The 23,172-nt window shown below is 36.4% G+C and overlaps 4 protein-coding genes across 18 annotated transcripts in view; 2 read left to right on the top strand and 2 right to left on the bottom strand.

Annotated features, from left to right (window-relative positions):
• The window catches only part of LOC149036961 (proteasome assembly chaperone 3-like), a 3,615-nt gene extending 2,106 nt beyond the window's left edge, over positions 1-1,509 (top strand). Inside the window, exon 4 of the mRNA XM_089188108.1 lies at positions 1-1,509. This exon is cut by the window's left edge and continues 277 nt beyond it. The gene's annotated coding sequence lies outside the window, so the exon portion shown is untranslated.
• The window catches only part of LOC113676668 (cell cycle checkpoint protein RAD17), a 27,420-nt gene continuing 4,950 nt past the window's right edge, over positions 703-23,172 (bottom strand). The window contains exons 10-21 of one of the 8 annotated variants that reach the window (XM_089188093.1): positions 22,873-22,998; positions 22,691-22,760; positions 22,187-22,301; positions 21,718-21,978; positions 21,440-21,522; positions 21,011-21,103; positions 20,664-20,717; positions 20,303-20,455; positions 19,932-19,971; positions 19,667-19,747; positions 19,431-19,488; positions 703-910 (exon numbers count right to left, since the gene is read on the bottom strand). In XM_089188093.1, coding sequence (XP_089044219.1) covers positions 703-910; positions 19,431-19,488; positions 19,667-19,747; positions 19,932-19,971; positions 20,303-20,455; positions 20,664-20,717; positions 21,011-21,103; positions 21,440-21,522; positions 21,718-21,978; positions 22,187-22,301; positions 22,691-22,760; positions 22,873-22,998 — 1,342 coding nt within the window. Of the gene's footprint in view, positions 911-18,063; positions 19,304-19,430; positions 19,489-19,666; positions 19,748-19,866; positions 19,972-20,302; positions 20,456-20,663; positions 20,718-21,010; positions 21,104-21,439; positions 21,523-21,717; positions 21,979-22,186; positions 22,302-22,690; positions 22,761-22,872; positions 22,999-23,172 lie in introns of those variants that run through there. The other 7 variants (XR_016181287.1, XR_016181288.1, XM_027193352.2 and 4 more) reach the window with 7 other exon arrangements.
• Positions 2,922-16,227, bottom strand: LOC113676667 (ferric reductase 1). 8 transcript variants are annotated; one of them, XM_089188085.1, is made up of 24 exons: positions 16,072-16,181; positions 15,607-15,707; positions 13,945-14,230; positions 13,451-13,488; positions 13,258-13,358; positions 12,502-12,613; positions 12,228-12,404; positions 12,014-12,112; positions 11,848-11,909; positions 11,430-11,515; positions 10,597-10,709; positions 10,252-10,446; positions 9,491-9,592; positions 8,989-9,047; positions 8,509-8,588; positions 8,165-8,284; positions 7,248-7,363; positions 6,781-6,867; positions 6,276-6,373; positions 6,130-6,188; positions 5,550-5,729; positions 5,100-5,134; positions 4,452-4,592; positions 2,922-3,918 (listed from the first exon to the last, which is right to left on the bottom strand). In XM_089188085.1, exons 5-23 carry the CDS (start codon positions 13,293-13,295, stop codon positions 4,467-4,469), a joined length of 1,944 nt encoding a protein of 647 aa, XP_089044211.1. In that variant the 5' UTR covers positions 13,296-13,358; positions 13,451-13,488; positions 13,945-14,230; positions 15,607-15,707; positions 16,072-16,181; the 3' UTR covers positions 2,922-3,918; positions 4,452-4,466. The 8 variants fall into 8 exon arrangements, with proteins under 8 accessions (XP_089044211.1, XP_089044210.1, XP_089044215.1 ...); XM_089188084.1 differs by lacking the exon at positions 15,607-15,707 and having other exon boundaries at positions 16,072-16,227; XM_089188089.1 differs by lacking the exon at positions 13,451-13,488 and having other exon boundaries at positions 16,072-16,161.
• Positions 16,239-18,617, top strand: LOC113676653 (proteasome assembly chaperone 3). Its single transcript, XM_027193333.2, has 4 exons — positions 16,239-16,295; positions 16,365-16,466; positions 17,069-17,158; positions 18,110-18,617. The coding sequence occupies exons 1-4, from the start codon at positions 16,266-16,268 to the stop codon at positions 18,257-18,259; spliced, it is 372 nt and encodes a 123-aa protein (XP_027049134.2). The 5' UTR covers positions 16,239-16,265; the 3' UTR covers positions 18,260-18,617.

The following is a 23,172-nucleotide window of genomic DNA, read 5'->3' as shown; positions in this document are numbered from 1 at the left end:
ATGACATAGCTGTGAGTATCAAAACAAGAGCATACAATGCAGAGAAGCCCATAATCATCGATCTTGGAGCCTTTGAATCCAACCATTATCAACTGTCATTCCCTTTTAATATTTGTTTTTTTTTTAAGTTTCATCTTATGTGAAGCACTTTTTCTTCATGAAAATACATAATACAAGTAATAACCAAAGGAAAATGTTTTGTTAAATCAGTTGATAATTTGATATATATTTACAGATCTTTTGCTTTTTCCTCCCATCTGTATAACTATTCAAACTAGTGCTTCTCTTTCTTCCTGTGAACATTATAAAACACTATCAGTTGAGCCTGATAGCAGCGAGTTGAGGAAGTCAGTGCTGCACTATGAACCAAATGTCAGTTGTAATCTTTCAATGAAGAGCTTCTAAACTTGGATGTATTTGACAAAACAAACTACAGATAATATGTTTTTACTGTTTTGTACACAATTTACAATCCAGGTCTTCGGTTATTTAACATTACCACTATTTAGACCACAAGTTTTGTGAAATTAGACAAACTTTTCTTCAAACCAACCCTTGTAAAGTGTGGGTCTACCAGAGTAATGGCTGTAGCTTTTGTACAAATGATGACAACCTTGAGGGGGGCACTGCATCACACTCAGATGAACCACCCTGCATGACTGCCATTCCCAGATGGAAGGTGTCAGAAGCTCTGTTCACCCCTTAGTCTTCATCATCAAAATCTTCTATGACATCATCATCATCTCGAGGCATCTCAGAGGTTCCTTGTGAATCACACTCTTCACCCATGGCCAGGCACTTATTAGCTCCCTGGGTGCCATTCCCATTTGGTTGGGAACTAACATGGACTTCGTCATCATTATCACTATTCATACCACAGTCTTTTTCATCAAGCATATCTGTGCCACCCCTACAAATAAAAAACCTGAAAAACTTTATTGTTTTTGAAATGGAAAAGTTGGCATCTGAACCACAATCATTATGGAAAACTGTAAAATTTACATTTTTGGATATTACCTGAATAGATGCTTAGGTTTTCTGAATTGCTGATAGCTTGCAAAAAGGAAATTTGTCCTAAACACAAGAAAGATTGATAATTCAGTTAACTGAGAGTGAATGGAACCTTGAACATCCCAGAATTCTAATTCTGAAGAGGAACAAAGCTGAGTCTCTTCCTCCAATAGCAGTGTCTGCTTCTGATTCAAGGTTATTTCTTGTCTCTTTTCCATAGAGAAAACACTTAGAGGATAGCTGAACTGATTCTGAAGTGTTCATCTTGTTTGGCAGTGAACTACTTGTTTTCTTTAATTTTGACTTGTTTGGTTTTCTGTCATCTTTCTTTGTCTCATTAGACCCCTTTTGGGTGGTGCGTGATTTATCTGTGACGGTTGAATTTCAGATCAAAGGTTATAACTTGGAAAAAATTTAAAGATTATCATGTTTTATGTTAACCTTCTGTGCAAAAGGAAATGTGATCTGTAATTAGAAAATTAAAAAACTTCAAAATGATCTACTGCAATAACTAAAATTCTTAATGTGATGCAGGAAAAATCTCTGGAAACCTCATCATTGATCCCAGCGATCTCACCTTTTGAAGAGGAGAACTGGAGACCATTGATGGCTGTGTGAATGTCTCCTCCACTGTTCTGAGCAGAGAGCTGAACAGTATCTTTAACTGGAATCTCAAATGTTGTTTTATTCTGCCAAAAAGGGAATATAAATAATGTAGAAATTTAGAAACTGAAATCTTACCAAGTGAATGATCTTTTCAATAATTAGCAACTCTTGACCTTTTTGTGGTTTTCTCACCTTTAGACTTTTTACATCAACTAAGGATTATAGCAGGGGAGGAGGGAAAATGAACCCTTAACCTCCCATAAGTGACCAACACAGCATTTCTCTCTACAATATCACCATTATATGAAGCAGAAGTGTTGAGAATGAAGGAAAAAATCATTTACCCTTTAACTCCCAGATCAAATTTGTAATTCTCTTTACTGTCAATCATACAATTCTTATAATATTAGTTCAGAGAATTTACTGGTAGTATTGGATCAACTACCCATCCCCAAATTGATATTTTTCTTTGTTCTTATCATTTATCTGCTTGCTATTGTATTTATATTGTAAGGAGAAATTCTGTCTGGGTGACTCGTGAGAGTTAAAGGAGGAGAGTGCCCCTGAATTTGAAAATTATGTCACTGGCAAACAGCAGAGTTTTAGTTCTGATGTCATCTTAGAGTCAAAACACTTCTTCCCTCAGAATGTTTGCACACTTGATCCTAACATTATGTTGTTGACTCGTTACAAATTGACTTAAATTTGCTCTCAATTTCGTGGCAATTTTCCTGCAGCTCTGTGGGTTGAGCATTGTACCATGAAACTGTGGTCGCAGACTAGGTGCAGATCCTGTCCCAGGGAACTTGCTGTTTTTTTTTGTTTTTGTTTTTTTTTAATTTTTAAATTTTAAAGCTTTTCTTCCTTTTTTTTTTTTGGTGATTGCTTTCTTTCTTTATGTTATACCAAGCCTATAAATAGTCTGGGATGTATTTGTATACAGGTTTTTTCTCATTACCCAATGTTTTTTTTACCCACTTTCTTGCAAGTTTATCCCTTGAGTGTTGGGATTTACTGATATTTTCACAGTTTTTCTTTAATTGTAAATACTTACTGTGCATCATGTGGTAATGCTCCTTTGATTGTACAGGAAGTTGTCTAAATTTTTATAAGTTGTTTTAACCAAGGAGGGGTTTCTCAATCATTAGTCATGTGGTGCAGACTGCACTAGTCTCGTCACTGTTGCTATAGTATCATGAAATTTCACCAAGCTACACTGCAAGGGTGAATATCAAGGCATTTCCAGGTATCACACCCTTCAGTTCTCCCCTTGATCATAACCATTACAATTTACTCAAATGTGATTGGTGCTTTAGCTGCTTTATTTTTCACGAATCATTCTGCAGTTGTAATTACACAATGTAATCAGACAGTTGGCTATAATCAGGCAGTTGAAATTTCGAATCATGCTCAGCCCTTTCAGCCAAATCTACCAATCATAGAATTGATCACAATAACTACAGCAACAACCACTTATCCTGAAAAAAATTGGGGAATTTCCAAAGTTGAGGAATTTTTTACTTAGACTTTGTCTCTACCACAGATATTTGTCCTAAATGTATTTGTTGTTTTTGGAAATTGTGAAGGTTATGATTAATTGGTAACACAATTTTTGTCTTCCAATTCTGTCTGTTATAATTCTCATGATTGACAAGTCGTCCGATTTTGTTAATCACTTGTATGATTACAGACCGAATTGGACTCCACTCGGTCCTATTACCATTATGAATCACATAGTTGACTTGAAACAGTCAAGCTCTCAATGAGCAAGAGTGTGTCAGCCAGAGACTTCTTTGGAGAGATTGTAAAAACATGGTGTAAAACAATTGCAAATAGGGCTTTGAACTGAGCCAAGACCTCTATAGGAAACCCTTTCTCAAACATATGACTGTTTTATTTACGATAAATCATCGTCAAAATGTCTAAATATTTGCTAGAGTTTGAATCATTCAAATATATCAGCATTATGCATACTATTACCTAGAGGAAAATCTTCTGAACACTTTTTACTAGTCTATATATTTCTTCATAAACGTATGACCTCTACCACCTCATCCATTAATAACTGTTTGCTCTTATAAACATTTCACCTAAAAAAAAAAGAAAGCTACATCCCGATGAAAAAGTGATGTTCACAGAAAATAAATGAGACAGTATACAGATGTAACCTTATTAAAAAGATAAATGGGCTACCAAAAATGTTCACTATCAACTATCAACTAGTTCTTATACGATAGTTTTGGTACCACTTCAGTTCATAGGTTGATCATTCCTCTGCTTGAGGAATTTTGTTGCATCAACCTGAAAAGAGAGAAAGAGGTGATTTAAAGGAACTATGAAAACAACTTTAAGTAGAAGAACACCTAAAAAGAGTATAAGCAGGATTCTCTGGAGGGGTGGGGACAGGGTCAGTTCGACACTAGTGACCCAATGGCATTTGAGGATAAACCAGGATGTAAGATTATCATAAATTATCACCTTTTTTCTAGACAAGTAGTGGGAAAGAGACAGGGATCTTGCACTTCCAGCAAAGAAGGAACGGGAGGGAAGGGGAGGGAGTTATATGTACCCTGAGACCTTAAAGGTAACTTCCTCTTTCATTTTATTGAATGCAGATTTGGACAAACATCAAATACAAAAGAATAAATAAAAGAAATACAGATGATAAACAATGGATGAGATTTAAAGGACTGTACAAGAAGAAAATGAACAATTTCAGTTTAATGATTTCAGGAAGAAAATTCAGATAGATTCTTTCTACAAGTCTCCACGCTTTCAACCTAGAGATTGATTGTTTCGCATATTGAAATAATAGCACACCCTTATAAACTCACTCCTTGACTTTTAATTTAGCTGTCGTGATCATGTTCGTGAGATTCCCTGTCAGCGATTGCAATCAGCACCAAAAGTGCAATCACAACACCAACTGAAACAAGAACCGTAAAGGCAAACAGAAATTTGCGTTCATTTACAGTCTGCAAAAGGAAGAAAAAGTAACAACAGGTGAGAACCGAAAGAAAACATCCACAGAGAGTAGTACCCTATTTGCACACAAAGCTTGGACAACTGGAAGAGAAGGAAATTAAGAATTTCTACTTCAGCAGGAGTTCCTAAAGAACGCATTTTACGTCACCTATATCACTGATCATAATGCACTGACGTCATTTAACCTTTCACTCCCAAAATCTCATTAGTAGTTCTCCTCACTGTCTGTCATACAATTCTTATGGTGTTTGTTTGGAGAATTTGGTATTAGATCAATTAATAATTCCCATATAAATATTTTTCTATGTTCTCATCACTAGTAATTGTAAGAAGACATTCTGTCTCGGTCATACATGGAGTTAACAGGTTAAGGTATGAAAGCGTTTAAATTTGTTAAATCGCCTTCAACAAACTTTACTTGTTTCTTCCTCAGGACCAGAATTAAGCACAACAAAAGACACAACTGAACAAGATATACTGAAATGAATTTTTTATACCGGAATGTCAGGGGGCTGCAATTCAACATCTTCAGCTGTTATTAAAATAAACAAAAAGATACAACAAGAGTCATGTGACTAGCATATATGGAATTGACAGACCAAAAGTATTGAATATGACTGAACTCCATTAACCGTTAGTGTGCATGGGCACTGTTTCGTATCTTTAGTGTGATGATAACAGTCGATAGTCATTCAGTCACGTGAGGGAGATTAGAATCAATCAAAAATGGCCAAAAGAATGGTAAGTTTACAGAAGAATATGACCTTTTTTGTATGCTTTCATCTAACTTTGAAACATTTCCTTAAAATAGTGTATAAAATCTAGACACTGACTGATCTTGCCATCTACAGTTCTGATTAATAACAGAGTTCTCCCAATAAATTAACAAGTTAGCTGGATGATCAGTTCTGATTAAAACTCAGTTTCCTAACTCCACAAGTAATCACCTTCTTTCCCTCCCGATGGAACGACACTGAAAAATGCTTCGCCCTGTGGCGTTGACAAAGTATCATAGATGTCGTAAGCAACCACAAGAGTCAAAGCCACACAGTAGGCGACCATGGGGTACAGGGCGGAGTCACCTTGCCTTGAATCAGGAAGGCGAAGACCAAAGAACACAGTCACCACTGTGAAGTTTAACAAAGAGAAGTTTAAGATGTATTATAAAAATTAGTGGTTAGTATCTAAAGAAATTTTCCAAAACCATCAGTGGGAATTGCAGATAATATCAGCCTCTAATTTGTTTGACAGTTCAGTGATCTCTAAAGTGTATGACTTTGTGTGATGTTTCAAAGAAAGTTGCAAACATTTTCCACACAGTATCATCTTCCTTTAACTTCTGAGATCTGCTTTGCGATTCTCCCATCTACTGGGCTAGTTTCCATTTTCTATATAAACTAATCAAGGGAATCTGGTGTCACAGTGTATTGTTAGTGTAACAAGGAGTAACCAGTTTTTCAGCTCAAGGAGCGAAAGAGCTGAGCCAGTGATCATTCTAAAGCGATATTGATTCAAAAGACTCCTTACCAGCCAGGATTAGTGCAGACAGCCCCACACCACGATGAGCCCAGTTGAAGATGTAGCGTCTAAAGAAAAGCAACACCAACAATAAGGAACATGAACACTGAGGATACATAAGAGAAAAGAGAGAAAAAAATATTCTCCAAACATACTTTTCTTCTCCAGGGTGGGGTCTGAATACTGCCATAATTGGTTGAATAACAGCAAGCACCAGTACAAATATACCAGTGATTGGATGAGCACCAGCTTCCTGTGAGTAAAAGGAAAAAAGAAGGCTGGGAACTATCTATCCATGTAGCCAATCGATAGGCCTAATACAAGCCTAGCCTCTTGTTCTGTCAACAATCCACCTCTAGAAAACTCTTGACTTGTGCTTTGCGCCGGGATATGATGTAAATTGATGTTGTCACTGGTTAAGTGGTTGTGATTGGCTGAGGTGTCACGCAGGTCAAAGAGATAATAATAATAGTGCATATGAATATGCCCTAATGCGCATATATCATTTACATCAGTTTTTAGAGGACTGTGGCCAGACTGCTTAAGGCAGTTAACAATATTTTTTAAAGGAAATTTCACTTTGCGAGAAGTGTGTGGGTTCCCTAATGTCCCCAGCTAACCATTATAGAGAAGATACAGGATATGAAGATTTAGTCCTACCTTGGTCCAGCGACCAGCATGAACAAAGATGATGATAACTCCAAGGATAGTTAGCACAACTGTCAAGACCATTAACAATCGGTGAAGCTGAGAAATGACAATCAAAATGTGGATCAATGTCAGTATCTGAGCGGCTATACGCACCTACACCTTCCACTGACCCAATGACAGTCAATTTATAACAAGTTATGGCTCATGTTGAGTTTGGGGAGGGGCAGGTGCGTACTTGCTTAGATACTGACATTTATCCAAAATATTTCACTCTTCCAGTGAACCTGTAAAAACTTTCTGTAGGTTTATCTTTCATTATCATAAGCAAATGAGAAACTAACTCCGAGCTGTTATATCCCCAACTAACAAATCAACACGATACTTGGAATAAAAAGTGAAATACAGTGCTCCTCCCATAAATGAAATTATCGACAAGTGTTTTGATAAAACTGTGTTTGAAAGAATAAAAGTCTTACCGTAAACCACATTTTGGTACCAAGCAGAACCCTCTGGCCAAACAACACCTTCATGTGACGAGCAATGAACATTCCAATCGATGCAAAGCCAATCCACGCAATAACCATTAAACAGCCTGTGAGAAATAGAAAGTCAAGACTGAAAATACTTTCTCATTTTGCACACTATTGTTTAAAATCGGACGATAGTGTCTAAAATGGGATACTGACGCATAAAATTGGACACTAGTGTCTAAAATTGAACACTAGTGTCTAAAATCGGACACAAGTGTCTAAAATTGAACACTAGTGTCTAAAATCAGACAATAGCATCTAAAATCAGACACAAGTGTTTAAAATCGGACACTAGTGTCTAAAATCGGATACTAGTGTCTAAAATCGGATACTAGTGTCTAAAATTGAACACTTGTGTCTAAAATTGGGTTCTGTTGTCTAAAATCAGACACTATTGTCTAAAATCGGACACTATTGTCTAAAATCAGACACTATTGTCTAAAATCAGACAACAGTGTCTAAGATCTGACATTTGTGTCAAAATAGGACACTAAAGTCCAAAATTGGACACTAGTGTCTAAAATTGGACACTTGTGTCTAGATTCAGACATTAGTGTCTAAGATCAGACACTAGTGTAGGAACCGTCTGATAACGTTGAAGTTCGCAGTTAAGTCATTGGTTCTCAAATTATTCAAGCTAGTCATATTAGACTTTTGCTTTACCATGTTAGGAATTTTCCAAATATCTTTTGGAAATAATTGACATGTTGCGTGTAATGTATAGCACCATGAAATTGGTTCTCAATTGTTTGAGATTTATCAGGTTTAAAATAACTCTTAGATTAATTAGACTATTGTGAATTTTTCCCAAAAATGGTTTCTTTGGATGAACTTTGTTTTGACCACAATATCAGCTCTCTTACCATGAACCTGTACCAATGTAATGCTCTCCTCTACTGCAACAAGCTCTCCGATTGCACTGACGTCCACTTTCTGAGGGCTGGTTTTTGGAGTTGTGGAGTGTATGCCTATCTTGTCTCCACCTGTTTATTAAGAAAAGCATCAATATCAGTATCTGAGAAACTGCACATCTAACCCCCCCCCCCCCCCCACCAACCCAACTGCAGTCAACTGATAAGAAGTTAGGCTTTATCTTGAGTTAGGGGAGGAGTAAGTGTGCAGTTGCTCAGATACTGACATTGATCCAAAAACTGTTCACACTGTCAAATAATGAATACATATTTACCATTAAAAAAACATCACTTACTCATAGGGCCACTTGCATACACAAGATGCCATGCCTTTGTAAGATCCACCATCTTGTCATCTTTCTTCTTCCTTTTAAAGCTATTATAAATAATGACAACCATGTTTTATCTCTCTTTTCTAGAAAGGGAAGAATTTCTACCCAATTTCTTGCAGTATTTCTTCCTCTGGTGTTTTCATATCATTAAAAAGTTAGAGGAAAATGGAACTGCGCACAAGTGACAAAAATAACCCTACCCCACCCCTGACACTCTGGATTCAAGGTTTCCTGGTCTCGGTTTAGGGAAGAGACTCCAATGGCTCAGGATCAAGAAGTCCAGATTCTAACCTTGACGGGTTCATTGTGTTGTCATTTTGAGCCATAATTGACATTCTCAGTGCCTCTTTATGCTCAAGGACAAAAATTGGTGTCCATGAATGTTAAGGGAAACTTGAAGGTTTGATCCACTTGTGATACTCTTGCAGATGGAATGAGACTTACCGACAGGCAACAACTCCACCTTTTGATTCAGCAAGAGTTGCAATAATAGAAGTGGGAGTCTGAAATACAAAAATATGTCAATCATCACACACTTAATCGAAACTCGCTAAAATTCAGTTAATCAGTGCATTTTCAACTCTATACTCATTATTTCATGTGGTGATTCATACAAGCTATATCTAATTATATAGTAAACTCAGTTATGCACATATTCTGATTGGTTCTCACTTATGATCTATTAGAGGACAGACGTATAAATGATGTCATCATTAAAACTTTTTTCTGTATATTTTAATTCTTTATTATATAAAACAAATAGATTCCAAGTTGCCATGTGTCTGTTCAGTAATAGATCACAGATGACGTCAAAATGTGGTAAGAACAAAAAAGTGGCACATGAGGCGCAGCTGAGTATGTCACTGATGTTCAACTTGGAATCTATTTGTTAAACTGGTAACCTGGTAAAAATACCACTGGACAGTCAAGGATGCCAGGTACTTACAGGGGTGGTCTTTGTAGGTCTACCATACCCTTGGTCGGCCATATAATGTTCTACAGTGACTTTATCATTGACTTCAGCGCAGATTAAGGCATCGGTGCCATCCTGAAAACAAGTAAATAACAAACAGTGCTGTCAACAATTTGATTATTATCACCAGAACAGAAATGGCTTCTTCGTTGCATGACAGAATGATATTCTGCAGTGATTGTCGTGGGGGTTAGGACCAGTTAGCCCTTTAACTCCCAAGATCTCATTTAGTAATTCTCTGACATACAATTCTTATGATGTTAGTTCTGAAAATTTGTTATTGGATTAACTAATAATTGAAATTTTTCTTGATCCTCAACACTTTTCTGTTGTATTGATATGGTAGGGAGGAGTTCTGTCTTGGTCACTCATGGGAGTTAAAGGGTTACAGAGATTACCGAAGTAAGTAAGAGGAAAGGTAGAAATTAAGCAGGAACCTTCACTGGGTAGTGTGCAGCCTGAACTGCAGATCACTTGTTTAATCAAGTTATGACTGGGGTCATACTTCCTTCTGATTAGTTGAGTTTTTTTGCCAATCACAATCACTGTGTATTCCCAGAAGTCAATCAATGGCTGCCTTGGATACTTAGCATATGAAATTTTGCCAACATATTGTGGCGTCATAACATGACGTATAAATCTGACAAAGCACTGTGGCTAGAAAAAAAAAACCAATAATGTTACCTTAAATCACAAGCTTAACATTTCAATAACTACAATAATTTTTTTCTCACCATCTTGTTCTTTTCATTGTTAAAACCAATGGCCACCCATTGTTTCTTAGCGCTAAGCTCAAATTCCACTTCGCCTGACTCTCCCTGGTCCCCCATGGGTTTCATGGTCACAAGATAATCACAGTCTTTGCTAGACTTGCAGTTTGCAGGCTCAGAATAGCAGCTCTTTGTCTTCCTGCACCCATCTTTGGTTATCTTTAGTAACAAGAACATGAGAGCAAAACATCTATGAATGACACTCATGGTTTACTTGTGAGTTAGGTCATTTACATACGGTTCTTCAATTTAAAGTATTAAAGAAAGGAGAAAAGGGTCAAATGTGAACTTAATGATTGAACATCTTACTGTAGCTTCAGCCTGACTTTTTTCATCTTTAAGAACTGCATTGACACCAAGGTCCACCATATCAGCTGTGACAGATTGATTGGCACGGTGATACTGTGCACTGCCAGACAAACCTGATTATACAAGGATCAATGTTAGCAACTGTGCATCAACCCCTTCCCTCAACCAACATTAACTTGTCATCAGTTGACTGTTGTTGGGTTACTGACATTGATCCTTATACAAATGCTTTAGTTTAAATGATATACTGTGCGCAAACATATGAAAGTAATACTTGAATCAGCAATGAAGTCGCACAGGTAAATAGCTTCTTTTTCATCAATTTAATTGTCTTAATAAGTGAGTAGGGTTTGCCATTCCCAATAATTTTATTGATTCATATCGACTGGCTTTTCAAAAACTAAAACAAAACTACAATGCTTTCATACAGCAACAAAATGGTTAATAATTCAAGCAGTAAGTAAAACTTGATTCTCTACACGTTCTGGATGGAAAAAGATATTATAAGAAACTGTAAATAAAGGTATATTGCACATTTCCCTGAAAGATAAATAAATATTTTTAGAGTAGATCCCAGATAGCATTGGAGACACAGATATTAACAGAGTTCACAACCACTCTCAAAGTGGGTGGTGAGGGTCTGGGAAGAAGTGACAAGGAAAAGAGTGACTTCTTCCTCCACTCTCCCTCCTTTGCCCCCCCCCCCCCCCCCTCCTTCATCTGTTTTTCCCTCAATTGCCTTTCTTTTCAAATCATTCCCACAAAATTAGTTCCTTGAAGAGTTTGCTGAGACGTCAAATAGAGAACTCTATTGTAAGAGTGATGGTACGTACTTGTTTTACCCCAGGAGAAGAGCAGATACCATTTCTTGGTTAGATCTCTAAAGTAGGCTGCATTTGAGGTAAGTTTACGAGTGACCCTGAGGTAGAGAGACAGAAGATAAATTGTTAACTTGAAAAGAGAAATAAAAAGTAAAACTTATTTGAAAAATCTTTGAGAATCCATCCCTTTATTACAATTTTTTCTTTTTTGAGCATCAACACTAAGGTTGTTTCCGACATATTTCCATGACAGTAGCCAAAGACGTTCATCAGTCAAAGGGTAAGGAACAGTGGGATCTCATGAGCATTTCATTGGTTAAGAGGATGGCACAAGTTTTCTAAACCAATCAGAGAGCAAAGTAAAGAAAGACAAAGCAATGAAAATTGCTCTGTTTGTTACTGAGACTTGTCAGCAGCCTTTTTTACCAACCTGCACTTTATCCCACCATCCTCATAAACTATCTTGTCAAAGGTGACGTCAGAGTTACCAGTCTGAGAGAGAAATTATCTTTTGAAGGATCTTATCACCCAATATGTTCTACTAATTATGAGGATGACACTGTCATGCTATAAAGAAATAGCCAGATATTCCTCACCAGGTCCTGTCGGACAACACTGTGACCAATAGAATAGAAATGACGAAATTCTGCCAAATTAGTTGCCATGGTAGTGCACATTATGGAGTCCATCTTATCCTTAAGAAGGAGAACAACAAAAAAAGACAAAATTTGTTGCCTGAGAAAATGTATGAACATAAAAGATCATGAAAACACGCAAATAAGCTGAATTTTCTATGGTGTTTCCTCTTACCATTAGCTTATTTTCATTAAAAGCAACTGCCACCCAGCGCTCTTTAGCACTCATGTCTATGATAACATTTCTTCCAGAAACATTGTAAGTGAAAAGATAGGTACAGTCTCCACTTCCAGCGCAGTTTGATGGTAAGGAGTAACACCCTTTGGTCTCTCCACATCCCTTTTTGTCAATCTACAATGTAAAATGGTTCCAGAACAAAGGGTCATGGAAATAAGGCTTCATGATAGAAAACCATACATTTGCTGGGCCCATTTTTTGATAGCCTCACCTGAAAGCTCTCTGTTGAAGTCCCTCTAGTGACATTCTCCACTGGCGGACCGTGAACAACAGGTGAAGTAACTTTTTCCCAGAAAGTGGAATAGTTCTGAACGATGGTTGCGCTATATATAGAAAATAAATAACATGTGAAAGTCTGCAAAAGGCAGGGACCTCATATTTAAACATATTTCCTGAAGGAACTCTGTCTACACAGTTAAACTGTGGAGTGCCTTGCACAAGGGGCTTAGTGTAACAAAACGCTTAAAATAATGCAACAATCAATTCAAAGCTTCAACATTTCCATTTGGGCAACCCACATACATTTGATTGTCCTTCATGCCTGGACAGTGGGGTGGAAAATTTGAACCTTGCCTGGGTGGGGTGGGGAATTTGAACCAAAAGTATCAAGTCTTTCCAGGGGAACGCACATTTTATCTTTTAATATGGAGGTGCTTAAAGAAAAAGAGTTCACTTTCACAAGCAGATGGAGGAGGAAAGGAGGAGGAGGTCTACAGGGTCTAAGTTTTAGGTTTCACCAAATAATTGACCATCAAATCTAGCACTTGGGAAAGGACATTTGAACTCAATTTTGGCCTTAGGGTGGGTTTTTGATAAACTCCCAGGTGGAGGGAGGTGGAAACGTCGAATTGACCAACATATTACATTTCACAACCACCCCCAATTCCCCACCCCACCCCCAACCCCCCCATTTCAACATGTTAAGCTTAATATTATGACATTTAAAACAAACATATATGTTACTAACATGAAGCTGATGTTCCCTGCGCTCTTTTCAGGAGCCATCCAAGTGAACTGAAGTGAATTCAAATTCTTAGCTGGCTTAGGATTGTTATGACCAACTGTGTTCTAAATAGAGGCAAAAAAGAGAAACCAACAACAAGACATCTATAATGTTTATTGACTATAAAAGAATTTGAAATAAATATGCAGTACCTTACCTTTGGATTACCTCCAGAACAGTAAAAATAAGCTGTATCTACAAGAGGAAAAAAAACATGTCTGCTTGTCCACTAATGCTTCCAAAAAAAAAAGAAAAGATATGACCACCATTCTTTCACCAAAGATCAGCCAGAAATGTTGTATCCTTTGTCAGCCAGGGACTCCTGTTTCCTTTCTTTGTTTGTTTGCAAGAATAGTTAAGGAGAAAGTACTTGGGTCTAATTTGATGTCCTAGGGGTGTCAGCAGAATTCTCCAATGGGGGGGGGGGGGGGAAGTCCTATACAAGGGTTGTACTGGGAATTTTGGGGCATTCAAGTTTCAGCGTTGTAAACAATTAACAATCTTCCATGGTAGAAGAAAACTTAGAAACCCCTTATTTTCATCTTAAGTTCATGGTAAAAAAGAAAAAGTTACTTTCTTGGATGTCTTGTTCCCATGAACTGTCTTGAATTATACGCAAGAAGTAAAAGAAGCAGTTTAGAGAATACATACAATTTGGAATTTGAGTAAATGTTCCTACTGGCCAAGGAATTGAGCTTTCAGTCCCCTGTGCATTCAAAATGAATCCTGTAAAAGGCTGTGATCCTGAGATGGTCACTGTCAGGTTGTCTCCAGGGCTGTACAAGAGTGCGGACACATTGATGTTATAGGGAGGCAGTCCTTGTTGTGCCGGGGCATGTTTGTGGTGAGGGAACTTACTCTCACAGGTACTCAATGGAGGACCTTTAGAAAATCCCAACACAGTTGAGACACTGAGGAGCAGCAGCTGAGCTGTGACCTGAAATAGATTAAAAGAAAGAGTTTTTGCAAACATCACAGTTTCTTTAAACAATGCTTTTTTTACCTTTACTTTTTTCAGGTACACTAAGAAGGTGATTTAGACCCACCCAAGGACATAAGGTAATAATGAAATTGATTAGATGCTGGAGACAAGAGGTTGTTAAATCTTTTTGCTTAGATTTGGAACATAAATGAAGAAAACACATTATCTTAGCTACAATGTTGAGTGTGTGCCTTTGTAAAATTGTGTTTTCCAATCCAATGCATTTTGATCAGCGCAAAAAAAGAATCAAAATTATTGACTTGCCTGTTAAGATAATTGAAATTCATTCACGGTGATTAAATTCATAACTTGACTCTGGTGGGAATACATTATAATTGTATTTGACATGCAATGTTTATTTGCAAATGTTACAATAAATAGGTTGAGCTAATGGTTCGCAAAGTGCAAATAATAGAGATTCCAAACTGGAATTCTTCCAGTTTTACCGTCTTAATAATGATCATCTTAACTTAAACCTCATTTCTTTCAAGTCGGTCCCACTTTCCTTTGCAATTTCAAGGGTGACAGCATTTTCTGGAGAAATCCACTATTTTAATGCCAAGCAATACAAAGTTACATCCAGAACATTTAGTGGATGGCGTCTAGAGAGTGGGATGTATGAGTTAAGCATAATAAGCGAAAAAAAGCCATTTCTCGAAATACATAACTACAAAACACATACTACCACAGTGAAAATTCGAATCAGGTTTTCACACAACGATGAAAATTGAAAACCAAAATGCATCTGAAGTGCCGATTTTTTTAAAATTCAGTATTAATAGCAAAAAACAAAACAAAAAACACAGGAAACAAAAATGAAATGTTGACTTCATTTTCCAACGTCTTTTAAAATCGTTTGGTTAAGTAGACGTAAGCCCTTAAGTCATCAATATAACGAATATAAAATATGTTGGCCGAGGGGGTCGCCCTTAATTTTTGTTCTTAATGTTAACATTTGGAACGGATGATTGTTTACCTGTACCAAAGAATCTTAATTAAAACATGTTTTCCACCGTTTTTCCATTCTTCCATTTCTCTTAAGGTGAAATATCGGGAATAAAATCCCGAAACACTAACATATTTCACCTATGAAAATGCCCGCGTCCTAACGTCAAACTAACCTTATCTCATATTACAAAGGTTGTCGCACAGCTTGATGTTTTATTGACTCAGTGTTCTATCACGGATGAATCGATAAAGATTTTCAGAATAGTTTAAAGTAGAGAGAGAACTTAACGGTAGACTGAGGATCCACCCTTTAAAAAATTTTGAGTCCTCTACGCACATAGGAAACTAAGTACTTAAAAAGGCGCCTTTGCTAAGGTACTTACGTCAACATCGGCTTATTATCAGTTACTGGGGCAAACGAATAATTATTCTTGATTCAGAATACGTTAACTTGGTTCCGGCTTCAAGTTCAATGCAGGGATTACTGAAATTAATTGAGTTACGTAAGTGAATGGAACGCAACAACCGCAGCGAGGCCGAAGGTAGACAATATCTGTTGTCATTCGAATGTAATCGAAATGATATTACTCCTCTTAGTATAATTATCAAAATCTACGGTAACATGCGACAGAGATATGACACTGAAGCTCATAAGAACGAAGACAAACCTATTAAAAAAGTTTGATTTCAATTTAGACAACAGTAACATACAGCAAATATTCCAGTTAACGTACACATGACATCGAGGTATTGTGCATTTGATCATCAGCGAGCATGTTGCATCAGAAAAATTCGCTTGGAAAAAATTATTTTCAATTGTTATCAACAATAATTAGAATTAAAATCACCTGTAACACGAAAATCATAGTGGTTTTCCGCCACAGATATTTCCTTAGCGAAATTTTACAAGTGGCTGCCGACTATCGAGGTCTCACACAAGTGAGCAGTCACGCAGCAACCTGGAAAGCGTGACGCTTGATCTCTTAGGCTTCCCACTCCTCCTCAAACCTTACATTTTCCCCATACTTTAGTAGATTTCAAAATGGCTGCACAGGCTGTGAAAACCCATCAGGTAATAGTACCTTTTTCGTGAATCACAAGTTCTGCAGCGTGGTTTTTTGATAATTATCTTACTTTCTAGACTGCGGCAATTATCGAAGGAACCCACACAGAAGTGTTTTGTTCTGCTTATCAGGACAGAATCTTTTTGATAGTTTCACAGTTTGAGAAGATTGGAACGTTGGTGAGTGTTGGTGTCCTAAGTTTTTGTTACATTTTTTCTTTGATAGCTGTTTCGATGATTGGATGATTGAGTGATGATTTACACCAAGATCTCTGAGCGTAAATTAGAATAATTTCAACCATTGTATCAAAAACAATTTTGAGCTTCATGTGATCTTTGGCTGATATGTATTGTTACATTATCCATAACACGTTTTAACTCCTAAGATCTCATTTGTAATCTTCCTTATTGTCTTGCTTAAATTTTTATCATGTATGGTTGGAGAATTTTGTTTTGGATCAACTAATAAACCCCTAGTTGATGTTTTCCTGTATTTTCATCACCTGTCTGCTAGGTTTTGTATTGATATTTTCAGGTGAAATTTTGTTTTGGTTGCCCATGAGAGTTATTAAAAGGGTTGACAGGAGGTTGTTCGAACATATTTGCTGGTGTTGTTAATCATTTCAAACGGTCTGATGGGCTTCTTTGAATGTGAAGTTGCATCAGGTTCCCTATAGGCTCCTCGTAATCCTTTTGTCATTGAGAACTTAAAGCTTTGAGTATGTTAATTTGCATAAACTAAGTTCCTTCAAAAATCATCTGTGCATTGAACACCCTTGCAGGTTAGTGTAAATAGGATGTCTCCAACAGAGAGCTCATCCAAAAGAGAGGCACAGACATTCAACACAAGAATACTCATGGGCAGTGATGAGGTTTGTTCAAGTTCTATACTGTTGTCTAGTTCTGCGTAAACTCCATCAATCTCAGAGGTGATCAAATGCATCTTCTCCGTGGGATATGAACTCATTGCTAAGTAAGTAGATGGCAAGAATTTAGGAAATTATCAACTACAGAACACAGTAAATTTACTGGTGACTAGTACCAAATTCACTGAGCTATCATACAGGGAAATGTTTAAGACTTCATGATCTTAGCAGGTTTTCTTTAAGCCTGCAGAGCAGGCGTAAGCAGGCAAAGGTAATCAAGTGCTCAGTATTTTGTTAGGGAAAATTATGGCCCCCTTCTTTTAATTAAATGACAAAAGAAGGCTGTGGAGAGAAAGAAAATTGCACCAGGGGTACGATTGGGGAAGTGAAGATTTTCACCTTTCCTGCCCCCCCCCCCTCCCCTCATTACCTTTATCTCCAAATCAAACATGGCTGGTTGAATAAATGATTGCAAGCTTCTTAACATTAATTCACCCTCATAAGATGCCTGCACTGCAGGCTAGTTTTCTTTATGAGTATGTCTATTCTCCAGACCAGGCCTTAAAGCTGTTAATCCTGAAGGGAAAAAAAGGAACAAGAAAAGACTGCAAAAAAGTCACATTTTCATGCTCACTAAATTAATTAATAGGCTAATAAATATAATGGGTAATTTAGTGTTAACAACTGAGTTGAAAACATAAATTAGCCACCATAAAGGGTAAAAAAGCTGAACTTTCTAGCATTAGCCCTTACCCCTTTAGTAAATACAGTGGTCTACCATGTGTAGTCTTTTAAGGTGTATGAAGAAATTCACTCTAAATACTGTCAATGAGTGGAACATTATTCATGATTACAACAGGTTTTTGAAAGGATGGACTGTTACTGACAGAAGGTTAATATCACTTCATTCATTGACTTATGCTTGTATTTATTTTTTAACATGTTATTACATTGCAGGAAATCTGGCATGTTTATGCTAAACAGATTGGAGCCCTTATAACTGAGCATGCCAGCAAACCAGTTCTTCTGGGTATTGCCCTCAAGAAACATTCACCACAGATACTACAGCAGATTTTAAAACTGCTTGAAACAAATAGAGTCTGGTGATAAAGTTTACCTGTCTTAGACAGGAAATGTACAGATTCCTACACAACAATAATTATTACGATTATTTACAAATGAGTCTGATAAATTTCTGGACAGTGAAAAGTTTAAATCTCAAGCTTGCTACTCCATGACATAGCTGTGAGTATCAAAAACAAGAGCATACAATGCAGAAAAGCCCATAATAATTGATTTTGGAGCCTTTCAATCCAACCATTAACCATCATTCACTTTTAATATATATATTTTTAAAGTTTCATCTTATGTGAAGTACTTCTTCTTTATGTAAATACATAATACAACTAATAAGTCAAAGGAAAATGTTTTGTTAAATTAGGTAATAATTTGATGTTTATTTACAGATCTTTTGCTTTCTTCTGCCATCTGTATAACTTTCAAATTAATGCTTCTCTTTCTTCCTTTGGACATTATAAAACACTATAAGTTGAGCCTGATGGCAGTAAGTTGAGGAAGTCAAGGCTGCACTATGAACCAAATGGCAGTTGTAATCTTTCAATCAATAGCTTCTAAACTTGGATGTATTTGACAAAACAAACTACAGATAATCTGTTTTTATGATTTTGTACACAATTTACAACGTTCTCCTTTTAGATCCAGGTCTTACTTCTGGTTATTTAATATTACCACCATTTAGACCACAAGTTGTGTGAAATTAGACAAACTTTACTTCAAACTAACCCTTGTAAAGATTGGGTCTACCATAATCATGGCTATAGCTTTTGTACAAATGATGACAACCTTAAGGGGGGCACTGCATCACACTCAGATGAACCACCCTGCATGAGTGGAAGGTGTCAGAAGCTCTTTTAAACCCTTTAAAAGTCTTCATCATCAAAATCTTCTATAACATCATCATCATCTTGAGGCATCTCAGAGGTTCCTTGTGAATCACACTCTTCACCCATGGCCAGGCACTTATTAGCTCCCTCGGTGCCATTCCCATTTGGTTGGGAACTAACAAGGATTTCATCATCATTATCACTATTCATACCACAGTCTTTTTCATCAAGCATATCTGTGCCACCCCTACAAATAAAAAAACCAAAAAAATATATTGTTTTTGAAAGTGAAAAGTTGGCATCTGAACCACAATCAGTATGAAAACTGTAAAATTTATCTCCTTGCTTCTACGTAGTTCATTATTGGACATTACCTGAATGGATGCTTAGATTTTCTGAAATTGCTAATAGCTTGCAAGAAGGCAATTTGTCCTAAACACAAGAAAGATTAACAATTCAGTTAACTGAGAGTGAATGGAACCTTAACCATCCCAGAATTCTGATGAGGTTTTAGGTTTGTCACAAGGAGGAGGAAGAAGAATAATAAATAAAGACATAGTCAAATTCATAAAAATGATAAATAAACAAAATGGTTCATATTGTAACAAACCAGGTGTCCGCAGGGGAACATCAGTGATGGCCAAGTATGGAAGGACCTCTGTTTGCAGAACTAATGATGGACAGTGGTAATCTTAGGAAGTCAACAAAATTATCGCTGTCAACCAAAATAACACTTCTTTATTTGGGGTAAGCAAGATTCTAGATCTCAACCCTACTACTTCCCTCCCCTTCATTAACAATATTGCCTACTTGTTGGTTGACAAGTCCCCTTTGGCCACAGCAAAATGATTTAGTGATGACAGCACAAGTCTCACCTCTGAAGAGATCTTGTGCAGTGTTAACACCATCCTGCATCTGAAAGTAATTCAGTATCACACTACCATCATCATCATCAGTATCAATTAAAAATAAACATCTCAATCTTAGTTCTGTGAGAGGGTCATTTAAACCCATATTAGAGGAGGGTGTGTTTAAAGTATGCAACATTTTATAGTTTTCAATGGATTTTGTACAACATACTTTTTTAAGTGATTGTATTGTCACAAGTTTAAATTAAATGTATAATGGAAGGGGGAAGGGGCATAACTATGCTATTGCTAGTATGTTTTCATCAATATTTTTATTTCCCTGTTAACTCACATAAAGAAGTAATTTGAACTTCCACTTTTATCCTGAAATAATTTACCTTCTTATTGACCTCAAACAACTGTGGTTTATGAAGTGGTCTCCATCCTCTCCCTGACCCACTAGAACTTGATGATGTCCCTGCTGATCTGCTGTTAAATATCAACCCTCTTGCTGCCAGACATGAGCTGTACTCCTTCATGGAGGACTGAAACTGAGATATTATTACGAGGACTTTTTAGCATTTGTTTGACACGACAGCCCCTTTGTGAACAAAGTTTATTATCCAGATAAACAATTGCAATGGCCCTCTGCAACTTGAAGGAAGCTACTCCTATGGTCCATGAATAGTGTAATCAAGTAATTTTTTTTTCAATCACGTTGGGTATCAACAGATGAAAAATAAAATGAGAGATCTTTACCATCCATTCTTTAGTCATGTAGTCTGCTTCACTGAAATGTTCACTAATATTCACCTAAGAATCATAGACAGAAAAAAGATCAAAATTATATGAAAGTATGTTGCAATGGTAGGTGGACAATACAAATCAAAATGACTTCTTTTACAAATAATTTGGATCAATTTTAAGCCCAAATTTATATATAAACACTGAGTTGTTACATTAAATGGGTTGAATGGAGTTCTGAGGTATTAAGCAACAACTGTATATAATGCTATACCTGTACATGTTACTTAAACTGTTATTAAAGAAGAGAGCTGTAAATGATTTAAGTACTAGAAATATTCAGTGGGACATTCTTTACCTACCACATCATCAATATCAGCAGAGAATTCCAAATAATTCTGATGAAGGTAGAGATTAAAAAATTCACTTGAGAGATGTGTTTTCTCCAACACTTCCTGCATAAAAAAGGAAACAGGCCACTTATTACCCTGGATAAGAATATCGAAAATAATTGTTGACATTTGTCTTTTGGGGTTATTCATATTAGGTGATACACATTTTGAAAAAAAAAAAAGCTTGCTCATAAATCTATTCTGAGGGTATTTATATATTCCTCCTTACTAAAAAAAGATATTACCCTTCTCATGAGGACTTTATGATTTACTGTTATTATAATTAGTTTTAAAGTTCTGAATTTTTTAAGGGATAGAGTGCTTATTAACAATATAAGCTCTGAAAATCCAACACGACAACAACATAAAATAAATATTTGAAAATAATTTTCATACTACCTCTGGACAGAACAAAAGCTGGTTTCTGGCATGATGTGACAGGTGAGATGGAAGCAAGTCTGAGTCGGAAAGTGTTGGATCTCCTTTACAAAAAAAAAAAATCAATGTTTAGAGTCTTTTTACACGCTACCTTCAGGAACCAAAATTACTATCATTTCTAAAACATAACATGAAACATGTTTATTATGAATATCACAGTTTTTATGCACTGCCTTTCAGGTACTCCCCTTTGCATCTACCAACAGGCAGAAAATTTTAATGCAACATAAATAACTCACTTTTACAATACAGTATTTTCCCTAGAGCTCTGAAGAGGAACAAAGCTGAGTCTCTTCCACCAATAGCAGTGACTGCTTCTGATTCAAGGTTATTTCTTGTCTCTTTTCCATAGAGAAGACATTTAGAGGATAGCTGAACTGATTCTGAAGTGTTCATCTTGTTTGGCAGTGAACTACTTGTTTTCTTTAATTTTGACTTGTTTGGTTTTCTTTCATCTTTCTTTGTCTCATTAGACCCCTTTTGGGTGGTGCGTGATTTATCTGTGATGGTTGAATTTCAGATCAAAGGTTATAACTTGGAAAAAATTTTAAGATTATCATGTTTTATGGTAACTTTCCGTGCAAAAGGAAATGTGATCTGTAATTAGAAAATTAAAAAATTCAAAATGATCTACTGCAATTACTAAAATTCTTAATGCGACACAGGGAAAATCTCTGGAAACCTCATCATTGATCCCAGCAATCTCACCTTTTGAAGAGGAGAACTGGAGACCATTGATAGCTGTGCGAATGTCTCCTCCACTGTTCTGAGCCAAGAGCTGAACAGTATCTTTAACTGGAATCTCAAATGTTGTTTTATTCTGCTAAAAAGGGAATATAAATAATGTAGAAATTTAGAAACTGAAATCTTACCAAGTGAATGATCTTTTCAATAATTAGCAACTCTTGACCTTTTTGTGGTTTTCTTTATCTTTAGACTTTTTGCATCAACTAAGGATTATAGCGGGGGAAGAGGGAAAATGAACCCTTAACCTCCTATAAGTGACCAACACAGCATTTCTCCCTACAATAGCACTATAATATCAAGCGGAAAAGTGTTGAGAATGAAGGGAAAAATCATTAAGGGAATTATCAACTGATCAAATGCCAAATTCTCTACACTAACATCAAAAGAACTGTATGGCAGATAGTAAGAAGAATTACTAAAAAGATCTTGGGATGAACTGATAAATAGGAGAGGTGTCTTATTTACCAGTTGAGCTTCAGTTGATATTATTCTGTTCAAGGCTTTCACCAAGCTGGTCTGTGCAATTGGGTTGAAGCTGTAAGTGACAAATTTAATGTAGTGTTTAGTAGAATATAATCTAAGTATGAAACAAGGCAAGTCTACATATATGAACGTTGAACACCTTACATTAGTTACAATACTTTTACCTGATGTTGTGAATCTTCAGTTTTTCCTGAACATCTTTGGGAAGTAATTTGTGAACATTTGAATCACCATGGTGGCTGTCAGAGATGACAAATACTATAGGAACTTGCCCTCTCTGTTTATAAGTGCTGTTGAGCAGTTAGAAACATGATCATGATAAAATATTACATCCCACATATATCTGTCAGTTTACCATTCCCCACTAAAATTTGAAAAACAACACTGACTTCTTTCATATATTTGTGATGCATAAAGGGAAACCTTTTCAGATTGATTCAGAGTAGTCTAAAAACCAATTGTTT

This window comes from Pocillopora damicornis, chromosome 11, assembly GCF_964200805.1.
Source record: "Pocillopora damicornis chromosome 11, jaPocDami1.2, whole genome shotgun sequence".
NCBI lineage: Eukaryota > Metazoa > Cnidaria > Anthozoa > Scleractinia > Pocilloporidae > Pocillopora > Pocillopora damicornis.
Note: the sequence above shows the minus strand (reverse complement) of the source record. Positions and strands in the feature narration are given on the sequence as shown.